Raw genomic sequence first — 23,463 nt, forward strand, 5'->3', positions numbered from 1 at the left:
ATCCCTGTTGAATGTGGATGCCAAATTGCTGGCCAAAATTTTGTCCTCCAGGACGGAGGATCGTGTTATGGACGTTATTGGGGAGGACGAGACGTGGTTTGTTAAGGGTAGGCAGTTGGTGGCCAATGTAAGAAGGTTGTTAAACGTGATCATGATGCCCCCGGAAGGTAGGGAGGTGGAGGTAGTGATCGCAATGGATGCAGAAAAGGCTTTTGATCGGGTAGAATGGGATTATCTGTGGGAGGTGCTGAGACAGTTTGGATTTGGGCGGGGCTTTATTGACTGGGTCAGGTTGCTGTATCAGACTCCTGTGACAAGCGTACGGACGAATAGGACAACATCGGACTATTTTAGACTGCACTGGGGGACGAGACAGGGATGCCCCCTCTCCCCACTGTTGTTCGCACTAGCTATAGAGCCGTTGGCAATTGCTCGGAGAGCCTCAAGAGGCTGGTCCGGGGGGTGGGGGTGGAGCACAGAGTCTCGTTCTATGCAGACGATCTGCTTCTGTATGTATCAGACCCAATAGAGGGGATGGAAGAAATCATGAGGATTCTGGAGGAATTTGGCAGGTTTTCGGGGTATAAGCTAAATATGGGGAAAAGTGAGATGTTTGCAGTCCAGGCGAGGGGACAGGAGAGGCGATTGTGGGAGCTTCCGTTTAGATTAGTAGGGGGAAGCTTTAGGTACCTAGGCATTCAAGTGGTGCGGGAATGGGACCGGCTGCATAAATTAAATCTGGCCCGACTACTGGACCAAATGAAGGACGATTTTCGGAGATTGGACGCGCTTCCGTTGTCACTGGCTGGGAGGGTGCAGACGGTGAAGATGACTGTCCTCCCGAGATTCCTGTTCATGTTTCAATGTCTCCCCATCTTTATTCCGCGGTCCTTTTTTAAATGGGTCAACAAAGTGATTACTGGCTTCGTTTGGGCGGGCAAGACCCCGCGAGTAAGGAAGGTAGTGCTTGAGCGGAGTCGGCAAGAGGGCGGGCTGGCACTGCTAAATTTTAGTAACTATTACTGGGCGGTGAATATAGCCATGATCAGGAAGTGGGTGGTGGGGGAGGGGTCGGCATGGGAGCGTATGGAGGCGGCTTCATGCAAGGGCACCAGTCTGGGGGCGTTGGTAACTGCGCCTCTGCCATTCCTGCCGGCATGGTACTCCACCAGCCCCGTGGTGCCGGCAGCACTGAGTCTGGGGGCAATGGATGAGACATGTGGGAGCAGAGGGAGCATCGGTCTGGTCCCCAATCTGTAATAATCACCGGTTTGCCCCTGGAAGTATGGATGGGGGGGTTCCGGATATGGCGGAGAGCAGGAATTGAGAGAATGGGGGATAGGTTTATAGAGGGGAGCGTTCAGAGTATAAGGACGCTGGAGGAGAAGTTTGGGTTGGCGAGGGGAAATAAATTCAGGTATCTGCGGGTGCAGGACTTCCTACGTAAACAGGTGTCAACCTTCCCGCTCCTACCGTTAAGGTGGATTCAGGTCAGGGTAGTTTCCAGAGGGTGGGTAGGAGAAGGGAGCGTCTCTGACATTTACAAGGAACTTATGGGGTGAGAGGAGATGCAGACCGAGGAGCTGAAACGCAAGTGGGAGGAGGAGCTGGGAGGAGAGATAGAGGATGGTCTATGGGCAGACACGTTGAATAGAGTCAACGCATCCGCAACATGTGCCAGGCTCAGCCTGATGCAATTCAAGGTCGTTCATTGGGCTCACATGACAGTAGCCCGGATGAGCAGATTCTTTGGGGTGGAAGACAGGTGTGCAAAATGTGCGGGAGAACCAGCGAACCATGTTCACATGCTCTGGGCATGTCCGAAGCTTAGGGGATTTTGGCAGGGGTTTGCAGATGTCATGTCCACGGTGTTAAAAGCAAGGAATTCACTGAGTCCAGAGGTGGATTTCGGGGTGTCGGAAGACCTGGGAACCTAGAAGGAGAAAGAGGCAGATGTCCTGGCCTTTACTTCCCTGATAGCCCAGAGGCGGATACTATTAGCTTGAAGGGACTCAAAGCCCCCAAAGTCGGAGACCTAGCTATCGGACATGGCTAGCTTTCTCTGTTTGGAGAAAATCAAGTTCGCCTTGAAAGGGTCACTGTTAGGGTTCGCCCGGAGGTGGCAACCGTTCGTCGACTTCTTTGCGGAAAATTAATCGTCAGCAGGGGGTGGGGGTTTAGCTTAGCTTAGAGTAGGGGGTTAATAAAGGTGGGACCTGTAAGGGAGGGAGATGGCTTTTGCACTATGTTTACAGTTTCATGTACATAGTTTACTTTGTTGTTGCTATAATACCAAAAATACCTCAATAAAATGTTTATTTAAAAAATAATTTGTAATTTCTACCATCTAGAAGGACAATGGCAGCAAATGCATGGGGATACCACCAACTGCAAGTCACACCATCTAGGCTTTGGCAATGCCCTGCTCTTCCTTAATCATCCAGGAACTCCCCAACTTCACGGAGTAATCCTTCACCATATATACTGCAGCAGTTTGCCACAATCTTTTCAAATGCAATTAGTGATGGATAACAATTGCTGGCCTTGCTTGCAACACCTACATCCAGTGAATTAATATTTTTTTTAAATTGCGCATTCCAGGATAACAGAGGTATTAAAAAGCAGAGTATCCTCAGCAAGTGCGCATCCCATATTCCCTGATTATGCAGCAAGAGACAATATATGGATTTGAAATATGACCAGCACAAAGATAGAATTTTAAGGACACCCGAGGTGACTCAAGGATATTGGAGATGGCATTTCTGGAGGTGTGGCAGCTACAGCTAGGTAGGTAAGAAAGGAACCAAGTGAGAACACAACCAAGAAGGATCCAGGACAAGACACTCTGGAGGATCATAGTCTAGCTGGTCTAGAGAGATTAAGAAGAGTCTTAATAGCACCATAATCATAGTCACCTAGACCATTATTAGTGACTTATTCAGCAGGAAGAAAAACAAAACAAGCGTGAATATGGAGATATTTAGTTATGGCATGTTTTAGTACCTTGGACAGAAAGTTGACGATGTGGTGGCAGTTGAAGAGCACAGAGGAGCATGGGCAGCTTCTTTATAAATATGTATAAAAAAGCACTCTAATACGGTTGGAAGAAACTGTACCTGAGAATGGAAGCACTGCGCCATTATGCAATAGCTTAATGAGCAGAGTCAAGGAGGTCAAATGAGTACAAGATGGAGTATCACATGAAATTAGATTTGTTGCAGCCGGGATAGAGGTAAACAGAAATCAAAGAATGTTGTGACATTAGAACATGGGCAGGCATTGCACCAACCTACATATATGTGAAGTGAAAGAAACATCTCAGGATTACAAAGCAATTTGAATAGTAAACCTATTAATTCAATACAAATTAAAGGATATCTTAAAATACAAGAGTGCCTGTATTTGACAGTCAAAATCACATTGAAATAACATCTGGAAAACTAAATATGATTGTGAAAATACTTACTTGCCACTGAGAAGTTATTTAAAGGGTATGGTAGATCTGCATCTTGAGGCTTCTCCTTATATCCTATGAATGATCCATCTGCCTTCAATAGAAAGTATCTTGGTCTCCAGTTTTTGATATATTCCCCTACCAGGAAAGAAAAGTAAAAGATGCTGAGCAACTTTTCAAAAAAAAAAAAAAAAACCTCAAAATTAGATTAAATCTTCTGCCCAATTTCAGAAATCAACATTTTAAAGTACATACTAAACAACAAATATTAGTAAGAAGGGTTCAAGCTGAGCTAGCTCATTAAAAAGAAAATGATTAGTAAAGAAGGAGGCCATTCGGCGCATTGATTCCCTACCAACCGAAAAAGAGCTATTAGCCTAATCCCACTTTCCGACTCAGTCTGTAGCCTTGTAGGCCACAACATTTCCGAGTGCATATCCAAGTACTTTATAAATGTTGAGGTTTCCTGCCTCTATCGCCCTTTCCGGGTTCCAGAATCACCACCACCTTCTGGGTGAAAAAATTCACTTTAACTCTCCTCCAATTTATTATTTTAAATCTATCTCTCTGGATAAGACCTTTCAAAAGGAAATAAGCCCTTTCACTCTATCTAGGCCCCTTATATTTTTGCTAAAAATTGACATCAATTTCAACAAAGCAGACTTATACAACACATATTCCAACCAATATAAAGAGGTAACTGTTTTTGGTTTCCCTATTTTAAAGAAATAAATATGGTAGTACTGATGACAGTTCATTTCCCAATATGTTCTAAGTTAGCTAAGCCTCACAAAGTTATATGGATTTGTAGAAATGGAACCAAATAACACGACCCTACTGAAAAGCACATTGCAGATGGCAATAGATCTGGGTTCCAGGCTTGGCGGTCATGTCCCCCTCCTCCCACTACATACTTGCTTGCTAGCACTCTAAATTCATATATGAACAGTACAGATAACTATAATCAAGTGAAAAAAATTGGAAGATAATGGGTAGTTCAAGTTCCACAATTTGCATGTATAAATAGGTTCGTTAGAAAGCAATCTAATTCAAAACCAGAAAACTTTACATCAGAAATAAAAACAAAGTGCCAGAAAACTTCAGCAGCTCTGGCAGCAACTGTGGAGAGGGAAACAGAGTTATCGTTTCGAGTACAGCATGTCTCTTCCAGCACTTTCCATTTATTTATTTATTTTTTAAGATCTCCAACATCCGCAGTCTTTTATTTTTATTTAAATTCTACATCAGTGTTGTCAACCAGACTATGGCAGCATCCTTTTAGTCACATGCATCAGCTTTGATGGAAAATGCCTCAACACTATGTATTCTAACAAACGTCTCTACCAACTGGTGCAAAATTTGTCTCCCTGTTGGGAGTGAATTTAACTGACACAGCACATCTGTGTAGTTTTGGGTTTTCTTCAATATTTGACTCTAATTTTATTCAGTGATTGCTGAGATTGGTGACTCTTACAACTAGATGCACCAGATTCACTCCAGCTCTCTATCCAGAACAGTTGGATGTTGTTTGCCCTTTGCCATGACATATCTTGTTGGAACTTCTTGTTATTACTTAGGATTACAGCATAAACTGGTTGAATTGAACAGTATAGCAGCCAACCTCATCACAATATTGCTGGCGTGTCCATGGTGCTGAAATCTTGGATTTTCACCAGTATTATTACTCAGATGACCAAGTAGAGCACACACAATGATCAAAAAACATCCACGTATTCAGCTTTTCATTTTTTCTTTCACGGGATGGGAGTGTCTCTCATAAGGCCAGTATTTGTCGCCCATTCTTAACTGCCCTCAAGAAGGTGATGAGCCACCTTCTTGAATCACTGCAATCAATGTGTTTTTTATATATAGGTACACCCAGTGCTGATAAAAAGGGAGCACCAGGATTTTGACCTGACAACAGCGAAGGAATGGCAATAAGTCAGGGATGCTACGTGGCTTGGAGGGAACTTGCAGGTGGTGGTGCTCTCACGCCTCTGCTGTCCTTGTCCTTCTTGGTGGTAGAGGTCATGGGTTTGAAAAGTACTGGATGGGCCATGATAAATTGCCCTTAGTGTCCAAAATTGCCCTTGGTGTTGGGTGGAGGTGTTGAGTTTGGGTAGGGGGCTCTTTCCAGGAGCCGGTGCAGACTCAAAGGGCCGAATGGCCTCCTTCTGCACTGTAAATTCAATGATAATCTATGATTAATCTAGGACAAAGGTTCGGCACAACATCGTGGGCCGAAGGGCCTGTTCTGTGCTGTATTTTCTATGTTCTATGTACTGTCAAAGGAACCTTGGTGAGTTCCTGCAGTGAGTCTTGTAAATGGTGTACACTGCTTGCATTCTGCATCTGTGGTGCCAATCAACCAGGCTGATTCGGCCTGGATGGTGTCCAGTTTTTTGAGTATTGTTGGAGCTGCACTCTTCCAGGAAAGTGGAGAGTATTTTATCACAATCCTGACTTGTGCCTTGTAGATGTTGGACAGCCTTTGGTAAAAGGGAAAAGTCAGGAGGTGGGTTTCTGTCTGCAGAATTCCCAGCCTCTGATTGTGTTCTTGTAGCGACATATGGCTAGTCCAATTCAGTTTCTGGTCAATGGGGTTCAGCAATGATAATGCCATTTAATGTCAAGAGATGGCTAGATTCTCTTTTGCCTGGCACCTGTACAGCTCAAATATTACTTGCCACTTATCAGCCTAAACTGGAATGCTGTTCAGAATGTTACCAGTAAACACAAGATATCAAGTACATATGCTTACGCATGTGAGTTTGAGACTTATTAACTAACAATGCTGCCTATTCCTTATCATTTAATCAGAAGTGCAATATGCCATATCTGGATTCTCAATGAGCCACATGAGGCCAATATATCAAACAACACTGCTCTTCACGGAAGTAACTTATGAAATATATCACACTAAATTTTTAACTTTTAGAATGTTCAATACAAGTTCTTGGGCAGAATAAATCTCAATGTACTGACATATATCAGATGGAATATTGCGCACAATTCTGGTTGTCACACTACCAGATGGATATGGAGGCTTTGGTGAGGGTGCAGAGGAGGTTTACCAGAATGTTGCCTGGTCTGGAGGGTGTTAGCTATGTGGAGGGGCTGAATAGACTCGGACTGTTTTCATTCGAAAGACAGAGGTTTCTCCCCATGTCTGCATGGGTTTCACCCTCACAACCCAAAGATGTGCTGGTTAGGTGGATTGGCCATGCTAAATTGTCCCTTAATTGGAAAAGAAAAATAATTGGCAACTCTAAATTTATATTAAATAAAAAAAAGATGGTCGAGGGGTGACCTGATAGAGGGGCATGAATAGAATTGATGGACAGGCACTCTTTCCCAGGGTGGAAAGGTCAGTCACCAGGGGGCATAGGTTTAAGGTCTGTGGGGTAAAGTTTAGAGGAGATGTGCAAGGCAGGTTTTTTTTTTATACACAGAGGTTGTGGGTGCCTGGAACGCGTTGCCAGGGGAGGTTGTGGAAGCAGATACATTAACAGCATTCAAAAGGCATCTTGACAAACACATGGATAGGATGGGTATAGAAGGATACGGCACAAGAAAGTGCTGAGGGTTTTGGTAAAGGTTGGTATCCTGACCGGTCCAGGCTTGGAGAGCCAAAGGGCCTGTTCCTGTGCTATATTGATTTTTTTTTTTTGATTTTTGTTTTTATCTCCTCCTTTTTCACATTTTCTCCCACATTTACATCCATCAACAATAAACAATAATCAGCAAGATATGTCAGTCCCCATAATAACAACGATCCCATCTACCCACCAACCCCCAAACCTCAACCCGCATGTTTACATAAACAAATGACAAAAAGGAATCAGGGATTACCCGTAGTCACCCATAATCTTAACACAGCTCCCCTCCCCCCCGCCGCAGGTCTCCAGCTCCTCCCGTCCACTTGTAAAACCCCTCCTCCCAACCTCGGTTCCTTCCCCCCAACTTTCCACCCCGGCTAGATGGCCACAGCCCCTCCCCCACCTCACTCCCGTTCACTGGCAGGCTTAAACCGGCCAGCGTAGAGGCCCCCGCCCGGGTCCCTTTCCCGCTTGCCTGGCCCTAGGAAAGCCCAAAGATCCCCTTTTAGCACACAAACCCCGCATATCCACCTACACCCCAAAGAACCCTCATTTCGAGTGAAAGTCCCGTCCCTTCCCTTGTCCAAATATATACCACGTTGGCTCCTTTAGTCTCTACACCCACACGCAGTGATACAAAAAAGAAGAAAATACAGTCATGAGGTTACATCGGCACATGGCCATTCCTCAATTTGTCAGTTCTGCCACAGTCCTTCTGCTTTCGCAAACTCTTCCGCTGCTTCCGCCGTTCCAAAATAAAAGTCCCTGAGCTTGTACTTCACCCTCAGCTTCACTGGATATAGAATGCCGCACCGCACCTTGCTAATGTACAGTGCCCTCTTCACCCGGTTGAAGGCAGCCCGCCTCCTTGCCAGCTCCACCGTAAAGTCCTGGTATACACGTATACCAGCTCCAGCCCACTGCACCACCCGCTTCTGCTTGGCCCAGCTCAGGACCTTCTCCTTCACACTGTACCTACGGAAGCACAGAGTCACTGCCCTTGGCGGCTCACTCGCCTTTGGTACAGGCCTCCAAGACCGAAGAGCCCGATCCAGTTCATATCGGAAGGGATCCTCCCCCTCCCCCAATAGTTTGGCCAGCATCGCGGCAAAATACTCAGTCGGCTTTGGTCCTTCAACTCCTTCGGGCAGCCCCACAATCCTCAAATTCTGTCGCCCGGATCTATTTTCCAGGTCTTCCATTTTTCCTCGCAGATCTTTATTAGTGTCCATCACCTTCCGCATCTCTTTCCCCATCGAGGCAAGTTGATCACCGTGCTGCAATAACGTCTCCTCCACTTCCTTCAGCGCCTCCCCTTGCTCTCGCATCTCCGCCACTGCGCTCACCACCTCCGCCCTCACCGGGGAAACCGCCTCCTCCACCAGCACACTCAAAACCTCCCTCATCTCCTTCCTCACCGTCTCCATGCATTTCGCAATCTGCGCCATCTGCTTTTCAAATTCCGCAGCCATCACCTTAGTTATTTCTTCAGCCGTAAGCAGTGCGGCCTTATCTGGTGCTCCAGCCTCCATTTTCCTTGGTGACCCCGCGGTAACCTTTCCACTCCCCGACGGACCTTCAGCTGTTTTTTTTTCCCGGCGGTTTTTTTGCTCACCCTCGACATTTTTCTTTGGGTTTTTTTTTCCCTCCTGTGTCTTCACTTTGTCTCCTTCGTGCCTTCTCCCTGCTTCTGCCGCCTCCGTGGACCCTGCACCGGGCTTAAAGCCCCGAAAATGCCGATCCCGAACGGGAGCCCTCCATTGTGCGGCCGCCTCCAGCCCGCCGTCACTGGAAGTCCCGTGCTATATTGATCTTTGTTCCTTGTATCAAAAGGTAGGGTGCTCTCTCAGAGGGTTGGTGTAGAATCAACGGGCCAAATGGTCTCCTTCTGCACTGTAGGGATTCTTTGATGGTAAACTGACTAGTATACCATGCAGCTATTGTGGCACTGTAACACTGAATCAGGTCATAACATCAGCTGCAGGAATAAATAGGACAGTTATCATATGGGTGTTTTAATTGCAATAGGAGCTGATGTACCAAATTTAATACAAATAGATACTGTGCAAAAAAGTGCAACTTGCATATTTTAAGTATTTCATTGCATCAAGTGGTTGATGTTCACGTTTCATTAAAATGTTCTTAGATGAAGTTTTACTGGACTGTTAATATATTTTAATTCATACTACTTGCATTTCCTTCAAAAAGGTAATTTTGAAAAATGCATTTCTAAACATTACAGCCTGACCGTGTAATGGGTGGCACGGTAGCACAGTGGTTGGCACTGTCGCTTCACAGCGCCAGGGTCCCAGGTTCAATTCCCGGCTTAGGTCACTGCCTCTGCAGAGTCTGCACATTCTCCCAGTGTCTGTGGGGGTTTCCTCCGGGTGCTCCGGTTTCCTCCCACAAGTCCCAAAAGACGTGCCGTTAGGTGAATTGGACATTGAATCCTCCCTCAGTGTACCCGAACAGGCAGCGGAGTGTGGCGACTAGGGGATTTTCACAGTAACTTCATTGCAGTGTTAATGTAAGCCTACTTGTGACAAAAATAAAGATTATTATTAATTCAGCGATGAAGCTATGCTGCTTGCCGCTCACCTTGAAGAAAGCTGCAATCGCAGTTATGTGGATTTCCCCATTCCCCATGTCAATTATAATCTGGTGCCAAGTCAAGGGGATCTCCAGGTACTCAATAATGATGATGTTATCAAACAGGAAAAGCAACCAATTACATTTGCTCAAAGATACCAAACCAGAAGCAAAACAGTTCATTTTTCCTTTTTGATTAAAATTTTACAGGGGAAAATAAATGATTGGGATGTACACATGAGCTTAGGATAGTTTACATCTCAAATATTTTTTAAATATTTAAAATATGCAATTTTATAAAAAGAAAATCATGGACTGACAAATTTCCTTTCTTTCACAAGGTATGGGCATCGCAAGCTAGCATTTGTTGCTCATCCCTAATACATGCAAAAAGATGGTGGTGAGCTGCCTCTTGAATCTGCAGTCCTATAAAATTAGCTGTTCAGTGTTACATCCTGGACTAGTGTGTGGTCAATTCCAGCCCCACAGACCCAGAGTCCCAACACAAGTGAATTAACCAATAGCTATAATAAAAATTCCCGAAATCTTTGGTCCTTGGCTGTCCAATAATTTACAGTCACCAGGTTTGCAAGTTGAAACACAATTACTGTTTATTTAAAACAGAAATAAAGAAATATGCAGCAATTATAATGGAATAACGACAAGCTAAACGACTACCCCACCTTTAACTGTCCCACCCTCTACCCATACACACAAGACAGACAAATACAAAGGGGTGGAAAGGGGTACAAATATAAAGGATCAAGGTAAAAATGCAGAGTCCTTGCTTTCGATGTTGGTTTTTAGCAGGCGGCTTCCCTCTCAGCACACTGATTAATCAAAGCCACTGGTGTATCGTCTTCTTACTGAAACATTCATTCAATACTCAGACAGTTGGATTTTGTCTGGAGAGACATTTTAGCCTATATTAAATTGGGTCTTCAACTCAAAGTCCACTTTGAGTCTACTTCACTCTTAAGACTGTTATCTCTCATCAAACCCAGCTTCCATCCGAGTTTTAATCTCAATCCTTTGCAGTTTCAATAAAACGACATCCAGCTTTACTGGGGAGAGGGAAGAGTTCTTAAACCAGATTTTGAGAGAGATTTCCTATTAGAGAGAGAAAAACAGAGCTGCCTCTTCCAGCTTCAGAATCAGAAGCGAAGTTGGGAATTTGGTTTTTGAAAAGGTACTTGTTTACGTTTTACTTTTTAATCCTGGGATAGGCAGTAGTGTTTTCTTTTTTCTGAGCACTGGGTGGGGGCTGCCCCGCTAGCAAGAAAGTTAGCTAACTAACGGGAGTGAGGTTTGTTTTTTCGGGGGGAGGAGTTGCAGCTCGTTAAACCAGTTTTGCTGGGTTTAATGACCTTGGCATCTTTGTTTTATTGGCGTTGGTTCATTCTCGTGTGATCAATATGTACATTTGGAAGGGGTGTTCGGGGGGCGTGAGAGGCAACAGAGAGGGTTAGTTCGCTGATGGTGATTACAGAATTTTCTTGCTGCATTTAGTAGTGGCTTTTACACCCAAGAGATAAAGAATGTTAGTTTCTTTCCCAGGTCCACAAGGTTTATTCTCAGATTGACTTTTTTCTGATGGGTAGGACTCCTCTCTTGGGTGAGGTATGCAGAGTACTCGGGTACGATTATTTCGGACCATGCCCAAATTTGGTGAGCTTAGTTCTGGAGTTGGGCCCCGCTCAGCTCCCACCGTGGAGGTTGTTTGCAGCACTGTCAGCGGATAAAGGGGACTTGTACGACTTTCTCTGGTTGGAGAAGATTAAGTTTGAGTTGAGGGGGTCAGCAGAGGCGTTCGAGGCGCAGTGGTGGTTGTTCATGACAATGTTTGAGGAATTGTTCATCGTGGATGGGGGGGGAGGAGGGGGTAAAAGGGGGGAATATTGTACAAACTGAGTTTGTGGAGTATGTATTTTATGTTGCTTTTTTTTTTTTTACACGTTTGGAATAAAGTAGATTTTTGTTAAAAAATGAAATGTTTTCTCCTTTTGCTTTTGATAGGGTCTAATTGTTAGACTCTACCCTCTAGTCTTGGGCTCGCCAATCAGCAGAAATAATTTCCCTTCATAGCTTGAAACCTGTGGTTAAATCTTCCCTTAACTTCCAAATTCCAGGTAATACAACCTTTGTTTGTTCAATCAAGTCTCTTTTTATTTATTAATTCATGGGATGCAACCTTCGCTGGCTATGTCAACATGTCTTCCCGTCCCTAAATGCCATTGAGAAGGTGATGGCGAGTTGCCTTGAACCACTGCAGTCCACATATTGTAGGAACACCCACCATGCTGTTAGGAAGGGAATTCTGGGACGTTTAACCAGCAGTGAAGGAACAGTGACATAGTTCCATATCAGGATGGTGTGTGGCTTGCATGGTAAGTTACAGGTGGTGATATTCTCATGCATCTGCTGCCCTTGTTGTTCTGGGTGGAGGTTATGGGTTAGGATGGTGTTGTTGAAAGAGCCCTGCTAAGTTGTAGTGCATCTTGTAGATGGTACACTACATCAGTGCGTCAGTGGAGGAGGGTATTGATGTTTGTGGATAGGGTGCCAATCAAGCGAGCTGCTTTGTCCTGGATGGTGTCAGCTCCTTGAGTATTGTTGGAGCTGCACTCAGCCAAGTAAGTAGACTTCCATCACACTCCTGACTTGTACCTTATAGATCATGTACAGGCCTTGGGGAGTCAGGAGGAGAGTTACCTGCCGCAGAATTCCCAGCCTGATATGCTCTTGAAGCCACAGTATTTTTACAGATGGTCAATGGTAACCACCACCCCCGTCCCCAGGATTTTGATAGTGAGGGATTCAGCAATGAATTAAGAGATGGGTAGATTCTCTCTTACTGATCATTGCCTGGCACTTGTGTTACTTTCCACTAATTCGCCCAAGCCTGAATGTTGTCCAGGTCTTCATAGAATCATAGAAGTTTACAGCATGGAAACAGGCCCTTCGGCCCAACCAGTCCATGCCGCCCAGTTTTTACCATTAAGCTAGTCCCAGTTGCCCGCACTTGGCCCATAACCCTCTATACCCATCTTACCCATGTAACTATCTAAATGCTTTTTAAAAGACACAATTGTACCCGCCTCTACTACTACCTCTGGCAGCCCATTCCAGACACTCCCAACCCTCTGAGTGAAGAAATTGCCCCTCTGGGCCCTTCTGAATCTCTCCCCTCTCACCTTAAACCTATGCCCTCTGGTTTTAGACTCCCCTACCTTTGGGAAAAGATGTTGACTATCTACCTTATCTATGCCCCTCATTATTGTATAGACCTCTACAAGATCACCCCTAAGCCTCCTACGCTCCAGGGAAAAAAGTCCCAGTCTATCCAGCCTCTCCTTATAACTCAAACCATCAAGTCCCGGTAACATCCCGGTATACAGGTCTTGCCCGGTATAAAGTCCCAGTATACAGGTCTTGCTGTATATGAACACGGATTGGTTCAGTATCTGAGGAGTCATGAATAGTGAACATTCTGCAATTATCAGTGATATCAGCGAACATCCCCACTTCTGACCTTAAGATGGAGAGTTGGTGTTTGAAGCAGCAGCTGAAGATGGTTGTGCTGAAGGCACTAGCTTGGAGGAACTCCTGCAGCAATACGCCTAGACTGAGAAGACGGACCTCCAACCATCTTCCTTTGAGCTAGGTATGACTCCAATCAATGGAGCTTTCCCCAATTCCCACCGACTTGTTCTATTATAAGGCTCCTTGGTGCCATGCTTGGTCAAATGCTGCCTTGATATCAAGGGCAGTCACTTTCAACTCACCTCTGGAGTTCAGCTCTTTTGTCCATGTTTGAACCAAGGCTGTAATGAGGTCAGGAGCTGAGAGACCCTGGTAGGACCCAAATTCAGTGTCAATGAGCAGGTTATTACTGTGTAGGTGACACATGATAGCACTGAAAACGACATTATCCACTACTCTGCTGATGATAGGGTAGAGTGATGAAGCGGTAATGGGCTAGATTTGATTTATCCTGCTTTTTGTGGAGTGAACAACTTTCCCACATTGCCAGAGAGATGCCAGTGTTGTAGCTGTACTAAAACAGTTTGGCGGGGCACACCCAATTCTGGAACACAAATCTTCAGCACTATTGCTGGAATGTGGTCTGGGCCCATAACCATTGCAGTATCCAAGGCCTTTAGCCATGTCTTGATATTACATGGAGTGAATGGAATTTGCTGAAGACTGGCATCGCTGGGGACCTCGGAATGAGGATGAGTTGGAACCTCCACCCTTCTGGGTGCAAATGCTTCAGTCTTGGCTTTTGCACGGATGCGTTAGACTCCACCATCATTGAGGATGGGGATTTTTGTGGATCCTCCCCTCCTGTTAAGTAATTAATTCACAACTGGATGCAGCAGGATTGCAGACCTTAGTCTATCCCATATAGCCCGGTGGTAATGCCACATAACATGGAGGGTATCCTCAATGTAAAGGCAGAACTTAGTCTGCACAAGGACTGTGCAGTGGTCACATTTGCCACTACTATCATGGCTAGATACATTTGTGACAGGTAGATCAGAGAGGACGAGAACAAGTAGGTTTCTCCCTTACCACCTGTCGAAGACCCAGTCGAGCAGCTATGTCCTTTAGAACTCGGTCAGTAGTGATGCTACCAAGCCACAGCTGGTGATAAACATTGAAGCCCCCCGCCCAGAGTACATTCTGCGCCCTTACCATCCTCCGTGCTTCTTCCAATTGATTTTCAACATGGAATACCTGGATCTGCATTAAAGTGCTCTAAGTTACGGGGATGTGGATCGAGTGCAGGAAGATGAGATTAGAAAGGGCACCTGGCTGTCCTCAAGCTGGCATGGACAATCTCAATGGGCAATACAATTATCATAAGGAAACTTCCTTAAGTAATCTGAAAAAGTAATCCGTTGGTTCTCAAGAACTTTGGGATATCCTGAAGATATAAAAGGCACATATAAACACAACTTCTTTCATCCTTAAATCTGCGAAAGCCTCATATCTGTTCACTATAAAAAGTACTTCTAAAGTGCTGTTTAGTTTCGACTTGGATGAGTGTAACATGAATAGCCACTTCATTCTACCCTTTTTGATTATTTTTTTCAACAACTTAAATGTACCCAGACACTAATAGGAATATGGTTACATGTGGAAATTTCTCCTAAATATATTGGCTACCAAAACGTTTTCTAGTAAATGGGATCCAGTCAAAATGCTCTTCAAAAACTAATCTGTGTAAAAGCTGAGTGGGTGGAATGGTCCCTCACCTTTGCAAGCCTCAAGCTTGTAACAATGGATGGTCCACTGGTTACTGCCGGGCACAGGAATCTATCATCTTGTCTCCAGAGACCTGACTGCTCTTCTTTATACTCCAGTCCTATAGAAACAGAGTAACTTTTATATATCCGTCTTGCGCATCCCAAAACCTTTGAACTTCAAACAAGCATTAGAACTATTCATATCATCAACATGGGTAGGGACGTTTGATGCGATTACAAGACTACTGTGCAATGGCAAATGAGGGAAATCAAAGATTATAACACCATACATTTGGAACACATTTGATTGAGGAGAAATAGGAAGGAAATCCTCATTAATTCAGCTGCAAGCAGAAGATTCTCCCGCTACAAGCGCACACATGAAATGGGTCATGGAATGCAGGAGGACAGCATGTGCATTGTAACTTTCTCCAAAACATAAGTGAAAATATGGACAAGGTGCTATCTTCTACCCCAGCAACAGAACATCACTTTTGTCTTCAGTTCAGTACTGACGTCAAAGTAGTTTTTTACTTCGAGACAGGCGAATGAGTAGTGTGTTATGGGCCAGGGTTTAGAAAATCAAAAGTATATTATGGAGTTCACCTAACCTCTAACTTTCTGTTGAATTTGGCTAGGATGAGTACAAGAGCCTTCCCTTCAGGTGTGATTCAGCAGTCTTCCTAAACACTTTAATCAAAATAAGCTTTATTTTAAGAACATTTATATAAATACACAGCAAGAATTTTTATCAATTACAAACATAAAGATATCTATGTATAACACTTAATGAATTCCCCCTTAACTGTTCCAATTCACTAAATCGCATAAACCAAAAACTCCTTTTCAAGGGCGGGGCTTCGCATTCTCACTTGAAAAAGACTGGCTTTCCCCGCGATTCTGACCCTGTCTCGCCAGCAGGTTCAAACGCTTCCGAAAAGCAAACTATATTTTTTAAGTTAGCAAAACAGCAGATAGCTATAATTAATGGGTTTTTACTGGAACAGATATTTTAAACGAAAATAGAGAGACAGGCCAAACAACTTTTGTTCTCTGTCGGAGTCCACAGCTGCCAAAACTGAAAACGAAAGTGAAACCAAAAAACCTCAGTCACAGCCCAGCTCCACCCACACAATGACATCACTGAAGCCATGTGGCAAGACAAAAAAGTTTCTTCAAGGGACACTCACATGACACCCCCTCCCAAGAAAAGAATTAAACCATCATCTTCAAAGATGGTTTCATTTTTCACTTGCCCATACCTAACACTTGACAATAAACATACATTTCAAAACATTAAAACAGGCAAACATTGATAATAATAGTCTATTTTAGTTCTTTGTTTTCCACCATCGAACCTGCTTCGTTTCATCACATTCGTGACAAAGAATCGGCTGTCACGTTTTCTCGTCCTGCCACATGTATAAGTTTTAAATCAAATGGCTGTAATAATAAACTCCATCAAAACAGTCTGGCATTTTTATTCCTGAATTTTTCCAAAAACGTCAATGGATTATGATCAGTATATATAATTGTTTCAGACGAATTGCTGGTAACATTAATGTGAAAATGCTGCAAAGCCAGCACCAAGCTCAAAGTCTCCTTTTCAATTGTTGAATATTTCCTCTGGTGATCATTTAATTTTTTGGATAAATACCCAATATGTTATACGTTTTAGTTATCGTTGTATGAAGAGTCAATAGTCCTGTTCCTTTTCACCAAACACCATTTATTTCACTTCCACAGCCTCTGCACAAATCTCTTAACACACCAGCTGACACAAGGGCCACCTGAAGCCCCTTTACATATCAGTGTCAATCATTGGATACTTAAACTAAATGAGACAACTAATTGCAATGTCTCTTAATGCATTACTTAACTCTTAACCCATTACTTAACACAATAGGCCACTCTATTCCATCGTTGTCTTCTTACAAGAGCACAGCACCTGCGCCCACATCACTCGCATTAATAGCCACCTTGAATTGTTTTGTGTAATTTGGGGTGGCCAACACAAAAGCAGTGCTTAACACAGCCTTCAGGCCGTCAAATGCCTACTGACACTCCGCCATCCACTGAAATTTGCTACGCTTCTTCAACAAGTCCGTCAGTGGAGCAACCTTGCTGCTAAAATTGGCACAAATTTACAGTAAAAACCACTCATGCCAATAAATTCCATTATTTCCCTTCATGTCGAGGGTTTTGGAAACTCTCCAATAACTTTTGGTTTCACATCCCGTGGGACCATTTGGCCATGTCCAATTGTATGGCCAAGGAACGTGACTTGGGCTTTTACAAATTCACTTTTGGCTAGGTTTACCACCAAACCTGCCTCCTGAAGTTGATCAAATAACTCCATCAGATGCTTTAAATGTTCTTTCCATTTCTGACTAAAATTTACCAGATCATCAATGTATACTGCACAATTGGGTAATCCTGAAATGACGTTAATTGACCGTTGAAATGTGGCTGGGGCGTTATTCACACCAAATGGCATAACTTTGAATTTGTATATACCATTTGGAATCACAAAAGCCAAAATCTCCTTCGCCCTTTTGGATAAAGGTGCCTGCCAGTAACCTTTAAGTAAATCCAGTTTGGAGAAAAAGTGATCCAGTTTGGGAAAAAAAGCGGATTGTCCCCCCTTCTCAATGCAGTCCTCCAACCGTGGGATAGGATAACAGTCTGTTCTTGTAACTGCATTGACCTTTTTATAGTCCACACAAAATCGTTGGGTACCATCTGGTTTCGGTACCATCATTATGGGTGAGCTCCATTGGCTGCAACCCACTTCAATTATGCCATTTTTAAGCATAATCAATTTCTTTTTGAACCTGTGCCAATTTTAGAGTGTTAAGTCTATATGGATGTTGTTTAATTGGAACAGCATTTCCCACATCTACATCATGTAAAACCATTTTAGTACTTCCCAACTTATTTCCACAAACTTGCCCATGTGATATTAATAATTCTTTCAGGTCAGTTTGTTTTTCCTCTGGAAGGTAACTCAATAATTTATCCCAATTTTTAAGAACATCCTCGTCATCCAATTGAATTTGAGGAAAGTCAAATTCAGAGTCATTTGGATTTAGTTCTTCACCGAGTTAGAATCACTATAACCTCCTCCTTTTGCTCTTCTTCCCTTTCAAAATACCTTTTAAGCATATTCACATGACACACTCGGTGAGTGTTTTCCTTCTATATAGCGTTCTTACCAAATAATTCACCTCACTCAATTTCCTTTCAATCTGATAAGGTCCACAAAACCTTGCTTTTAAAGGTTCACTTACCACTGGTAACAACTTTATTCTCCACTGGCAAAACTACAAACTTTTGCTTTCTTGTCCGCTGCCTGTTTCATCACATGCTATGCAGCTTTTAAAGATTGTCTAGCCAATTCACCTGCTCTATTTAATCGTTATCTAAAATTTGACACTTAATCCAATAATGTAAGTTCCGACTGCTCGCTCACCAATTTCTCCTTAATCAATTTAAGTGGTCCTCTTACCTCATGACCAAAAACTAGTTCAAAAGGACTGAATTTGTTTGACTCATTAGGTGCATCCCTAATTGCAAACAGTACAAATGGAATTCCTTTACCCAATCCTCTGGATAATCTTGACAATGAAATGAAATGAAAATCGCTTGTCACAAATAGGCTTCAAATGAAGTTACTGTGAAAAACCCCTAGTCGTCACATTCCAGCGCCTGTTCGGGGAGGCTGGTACGGGAATTGAACCGTGCTGCTGGCCAGCCCTCAGTATTGTCTTGAACGTCTGATGCCACCGTTCTAACGCTCCCTGCGATTCTGGATGTTATCCAGTTGATTGAAATTGTTTAAACTATCCATAACCTCCTTGAATAAGCTCAAGGTCAAATTTGATCCTTGATCCAATTGTATTTCTGTGGGTAGTCTATATCTAGTAAAAAATGTGACTAACTCCTCTACAATCTTTTTAGCTGTAATATTGCATACTGGAATGGCCTCTGGAAACCTAGTAGACACATCCATTATAGCCAAAAGATATTGATTACCACTTTTCGTTTTCGGAAGCGGTCCTATGCAATCAATTAAGACCATTGTAAAAGGTTCCTCAAATGCTGGAATAGGTATTAAGGGCGCTGGTTTTCTAACTGCTTGAAGTTTTCCTCCTATCACTTGACATGAGTGACATGATTGGCAAAATTTAACTACATCTTTATGTAGTCCAGGGCAATAAAAATATTTTTGTATTTTAGCTTTAGTTTTCCTAACTCCCAAATGACCTCCTACTGGTACCTCATGTGCTACTCACAACAACTCCTTTCTATACCCTAACTGCAAGACCACTTAATGAACTTCTGCCCATTTTTCATCCGCCTGTGATGGATCTGTCTCTCTATTCGGAACCCTGGATATGTGTTATCCCTTCTTAGTTCTCAAATAACAGATTTCAGACTGCGATATTGGTAAAGTTATTTGAAACTTTATTCGTCAACTTTAGTGTCTACTGGTAAAATCAATTTTCAAATACAAAATTTAAGAAGTTCCAACTAGCCTGCAACAAGCTAGTCAGATCGATTGTCTTTAGCAAATACAGTGGTTGAGTTCTAAAATACAACTCAGTAATTCTTCAAATCATAATACACACTATTAAATGACTGAGTGATTTAAAAAGAAAAATGGCGATTTAGCAGAAGCAAGCAGAGCATAGGTTTCAGAAAGTGATAGATTGATTCCAGAATGAATTTCTTCATCCCGACAAGTGATTGATTCCGGAATAAATTTCTTCATCCCGACAAGTGATTGATTCCGGAATGAATTTCTTCATCCTGACAAGTGATTTTTAAAAAGATCCTTATCTTAAAGTTTTGCCTGCTTTCCAGCTGTGATTGGCTTCAACTAATTTATAATTCACTCAATTCGACCAAACTGTCTGTCTGTCAATTTAAGAGATAAATGTCTTTGTGTGATTTTGTATTTTTCCATAACCTGGGATGCCAATTATGCCTCTAACATTAATTAGATTAACACAGTTTTCGAAAAGTTATTATGACCCTGACTGACTGTTACCATGGAAACGGATCTTGTCCAAGCCTGGGAAGGCATGTGAGTCTTTTGTCACTGGGCTTGAATTGTCTAGCTGTTTCAAGCAACTTGCAAAACGTGAGAATAGAATGCCTTATTTGATCAGTTCCCAGCTAGTCTGCTTTTCCTCACTCTCATGGTTAATATATTGATTTAGTTAATTACTCTTAAGGATTTAAGGATTTTTCCAACCAGGATTTCTTCATTAAACCTTTTATTAATCTTATCTATAGTTGACCAGAAAATCTGATTTCTATCAGACTGCATATGTAAAGGTCTCCATTTTCTCATTAAGACATCATTTTTAAGATAACAACATTCTGGTATACACACAGATTCCTCTTCAGTGTATGCTTTCTGATATATTTGTTTTATTTCTATATCTTTCTATTGTAACTCTGCCAACTTTCCTGAACTAAAAATATCCACCTCACCCTCCATCCGTTCTTGTTCATTTCCAACCATCTGATCAAAAATCATTTCTAATAATTGAACTTCAACTTTACCTTCATTCTTTGATTTCTCCTCTTCTCTTAACCTGTGACTTTGCGACCTTGTTACTACACAATCAGGAAAAATCCCAGGATATTCATGCTTAAACAATTCAGTTGTTTGATTTTCCACTGGCTTATCAATCACAGTAGGCATCGCTCCCATATGCCATCCAGCTATATCATTACCCAAGATAAAACTGTATTCCTGGACAAGATAGTATCTCTATTACTCCTACTACCACTTCACCACTCTTCACTGGACTCTCCAACCTCACCTTATATAATGAAACACTACTCTTCTCACTCTGAATTCCACATATTACCTCCTTTTCTGGCAATATTCCTCCATAACTCCTCACCTCTTGCCATCAAAGATTGACTAGCTCCCGTATCTCTTAAAGCTTTGACTTCTTTACTACCTACTCCTGGTACACGAGTAAACTTTACCCACACAAGTAACTTCTTTAACGAGATCTGGCACCTTCTTATCAATCACCTCTTTATCAGGCTGTACATTCTTTTGCACCTTCTTCAGTTCAATCGGGCTTTCCTTTACCACTTTAACAAATCCCACTGGCTTATCCTGTTTTACCACATCAGCCTTCCCAGTGCTTTTCTTTCAACTCCCAACACTGTGACTTTACATGGCCTAGCTCATTATAGTAGAAATATCTGAAACTTTTCATGTCTCTTCCATCCTCCTGGATTTCCTTTTTAATCTGAGGTACACTATCTTTATTATCTCCCATCAGATCCCCTTTAGCACTTGAGTATTTCTCTTTTCCCCAGTTTCTATTCCTCACAGGCTGAAACTGATGTCGGAAACCAAGCTTTGATTTATGAACTAATTCATAAGCATCTGCCATTTCTGCTGCTAATCTCGCAGTTTTAACCCTCTGCTCTTCCACACGAGTTCTCACTACATAAGGAATCGAATTATTAAACTCGTCCAAAATTATAATTTCTCGGAGAGCTTCATACGTTTGGTCTATTTTCAAAGCCCTTATCCACCTATCAAAATTACTCGGTTTGATCCTTTCAAACTACGTATGTTTGACCAGGTTCTTTCCTTAAATTTCTAAACCTTTGTCTGTAGGCTACAGGCACGAGTTCATATGCACCCAAGATGGATTTTTCCACCTCCTCATACTTCCCAGATATCTCCTCTGATCGTGATGCAAACACTTCACTAGCTCTACCTACAAATTTTGTTTGAATCAGTAATACTCACATGTTCTGTGGCCATTTCATTTGTTTAGCCACCTTCTCAAATTCAATGAAAAAGGTTTCTACATCCTTCTCATCAAATGTTGGCAATGCTTGGACATATCTAAATAGATCCCCACCAAACCTTTGACTATGACGCTCTTGCTCTTTCTCACTATCCTCAGACTACATTTCTCTTTACTTCTGCCAATTTTTGTTCACAATTCATGGCCAGTTTCCGAAGTTCAAAGTCTCTCTCTTTTTCTTTTTCCTCTCTTTCTATCTTTTTTCCCTTGATCTCTACCTCCCTTTCTCTTGCATTTTGTTTTGCTAGGGCTATTCGTTCTTTTTCCCTTTCCTTGCTCCCCTTTTCTTTTTCCCTGATCTGTAGCTCCCTTTTTCTCGCTTTTTGTTCTGCTAGCTGCTTGAATTCTTTTCCATGTTCAAGCTGTTTGATCTGTAATTGAATTCCTGCCATTTCCAATGATTCTGACTGTGTCTCAGGCAATTTTAAGTGCTCAGCTACCGCTGCAATTACCTCTTCTTTTTGCATTTTGTCAGGCAATGTTAACTGCAATGTTTTTGCCAAATCAAAAAGCCTATTTTAGTCTCCATTTGTAAGGTCCTGCGCGTGACCGTGTCCATCCCCAAAATCTTCTGAGCCTCTAAAAGAGCCATTGTCCACAACACACTCCCTATTTAAACTTGAATACAACACCTGAAAAGCAAATATAAATATGCTCACCCCTCACTGTCTATAAGTTCACTAAGCCAACCCAATCACGAAAGATAGACTTTTATCCCATGAGCCCCCAATTTTGTTATGGGCCAGGGTTTGGAAACTCAAAAGTATATTATGGAGTTCACCTAACCTCTAACTTTTTGTTGAATTTGGCTAGGATGAGCACAAGAGCCTATCCTTCAGGTGTGATTTTGCAGTCTTCCTAGACACTTTTAATCAAAATAAGCTTTATTCTGAGAACATTTATATAAACACACAGCAAGAATTTTTATCAATAACAAACAAAGATACCCCACAGCGACAGTAATCTATATATAAATATATTCCCTCTTAACTGTTCCAATTCAAAAACAAAATCCCATAAACCAAAAGCCCCTTTTCAAGGGCATGGCCCAGCAGTCTGCATTCTCACTTGAATAAGACTGGCTTTCCCTGAGATTCTGACTCCATCTCACCAGCAGGTTTAAACAGTTCCGGAAAGCAAGCTATATATTTTAAGTCACCAAACCAGCTGGCAGCTATAATCAATGGGTTTTTACTGGAACAGATATTTAAAATGAAAAGAGAGAGAGACAGGCCAAAACACTTCTATTCTCTGTCAGAGTCCACAGCAGCCAAAACTGAAAACGAAACCAAAAAACCTCACACAGCCACAGCCCAGCTCCACCCACACAATGACATCACTGAAGCCATGTGATAAGATAAAAACCTTTCTTAAAGGGGCACTCAAATGACACCTGAAATACCAAGGAAACAGGTCTGCATACTCATGTGCTAGATCATAACACCACAGAACTGGCAGTCACCTATGAAGGTGATCGCAAAAGCTGAATTTCTATAAATAATTCAGCCAATATGTTGGGAGCATGAGGTCATGAGATTTGTAATATTATTCCAAATGAGACAAAACAAAAAAATAATATGTTTAAAGTCATGAGTGAGCCATGCTGGCTCAATTGCAATGGTCTTGAGTACCATTGTGTCAGGTTGGAAGCAAATTGCTCAACAGTTCACCCTCATGCCATGTGGACTGTGAACTAGAGAGGTAGTGTTGTGTAA

The 23,463-nt window shown here is 42.5% G+C and overlaps 1 protein-coding gene across 13 annotated transcripts in view; it reads right to left on the reverse strand.

Moving 5' to 3' along the window:
* akt3a (v-akt murine thymoma viral oncogene homolog 3a) overlaps positions 1–23,463 on the reverse strand; it is a 594,281-nt gene that overhangs the window by 395,299 nt on the left and 175,519 nt on the right. For 7 of the 13 annotated variants that reach the window (XM_072512671.1, XM_072512765.1, XM_072512694.1 and 4 more), the window contains one exon: positions 3,467–3,592. The exons of 1 other annotated variant lie outside the window; for it this stretch is intronic. In XM_072512671.1, coding sequence (XP_072368772.1) covers positions 3,467–3,592 — 126 coding nt within the window. Of the gene's footprint in view, positions 1–3,466; positions 3,593–14,903; positions 15,014–23,463 lie in introns of all 13 variants that reach the window. 5 more of the 13 variants (XM_072512730.1, XM_072512740.1, XM_072512747.1 and 2 more) reach the window with 1 other exon arrangement.

This window comes from Scyliorhinus torazame, chromosome 1, assembly GCF_047496885.1.
Source record: "Scyliorhinus torazame isolate Kashiwa2021f chromosome 1, sScyTor2.1, whole genome shotgun sequence".
Lineage (NCBI taxonomy): Eukaryota > Metazoa > Chordata > Chondrichthyes > Carcharhiniformes > Scyliorhinidae > Scyliorhinus > Scyliorhinus torazame.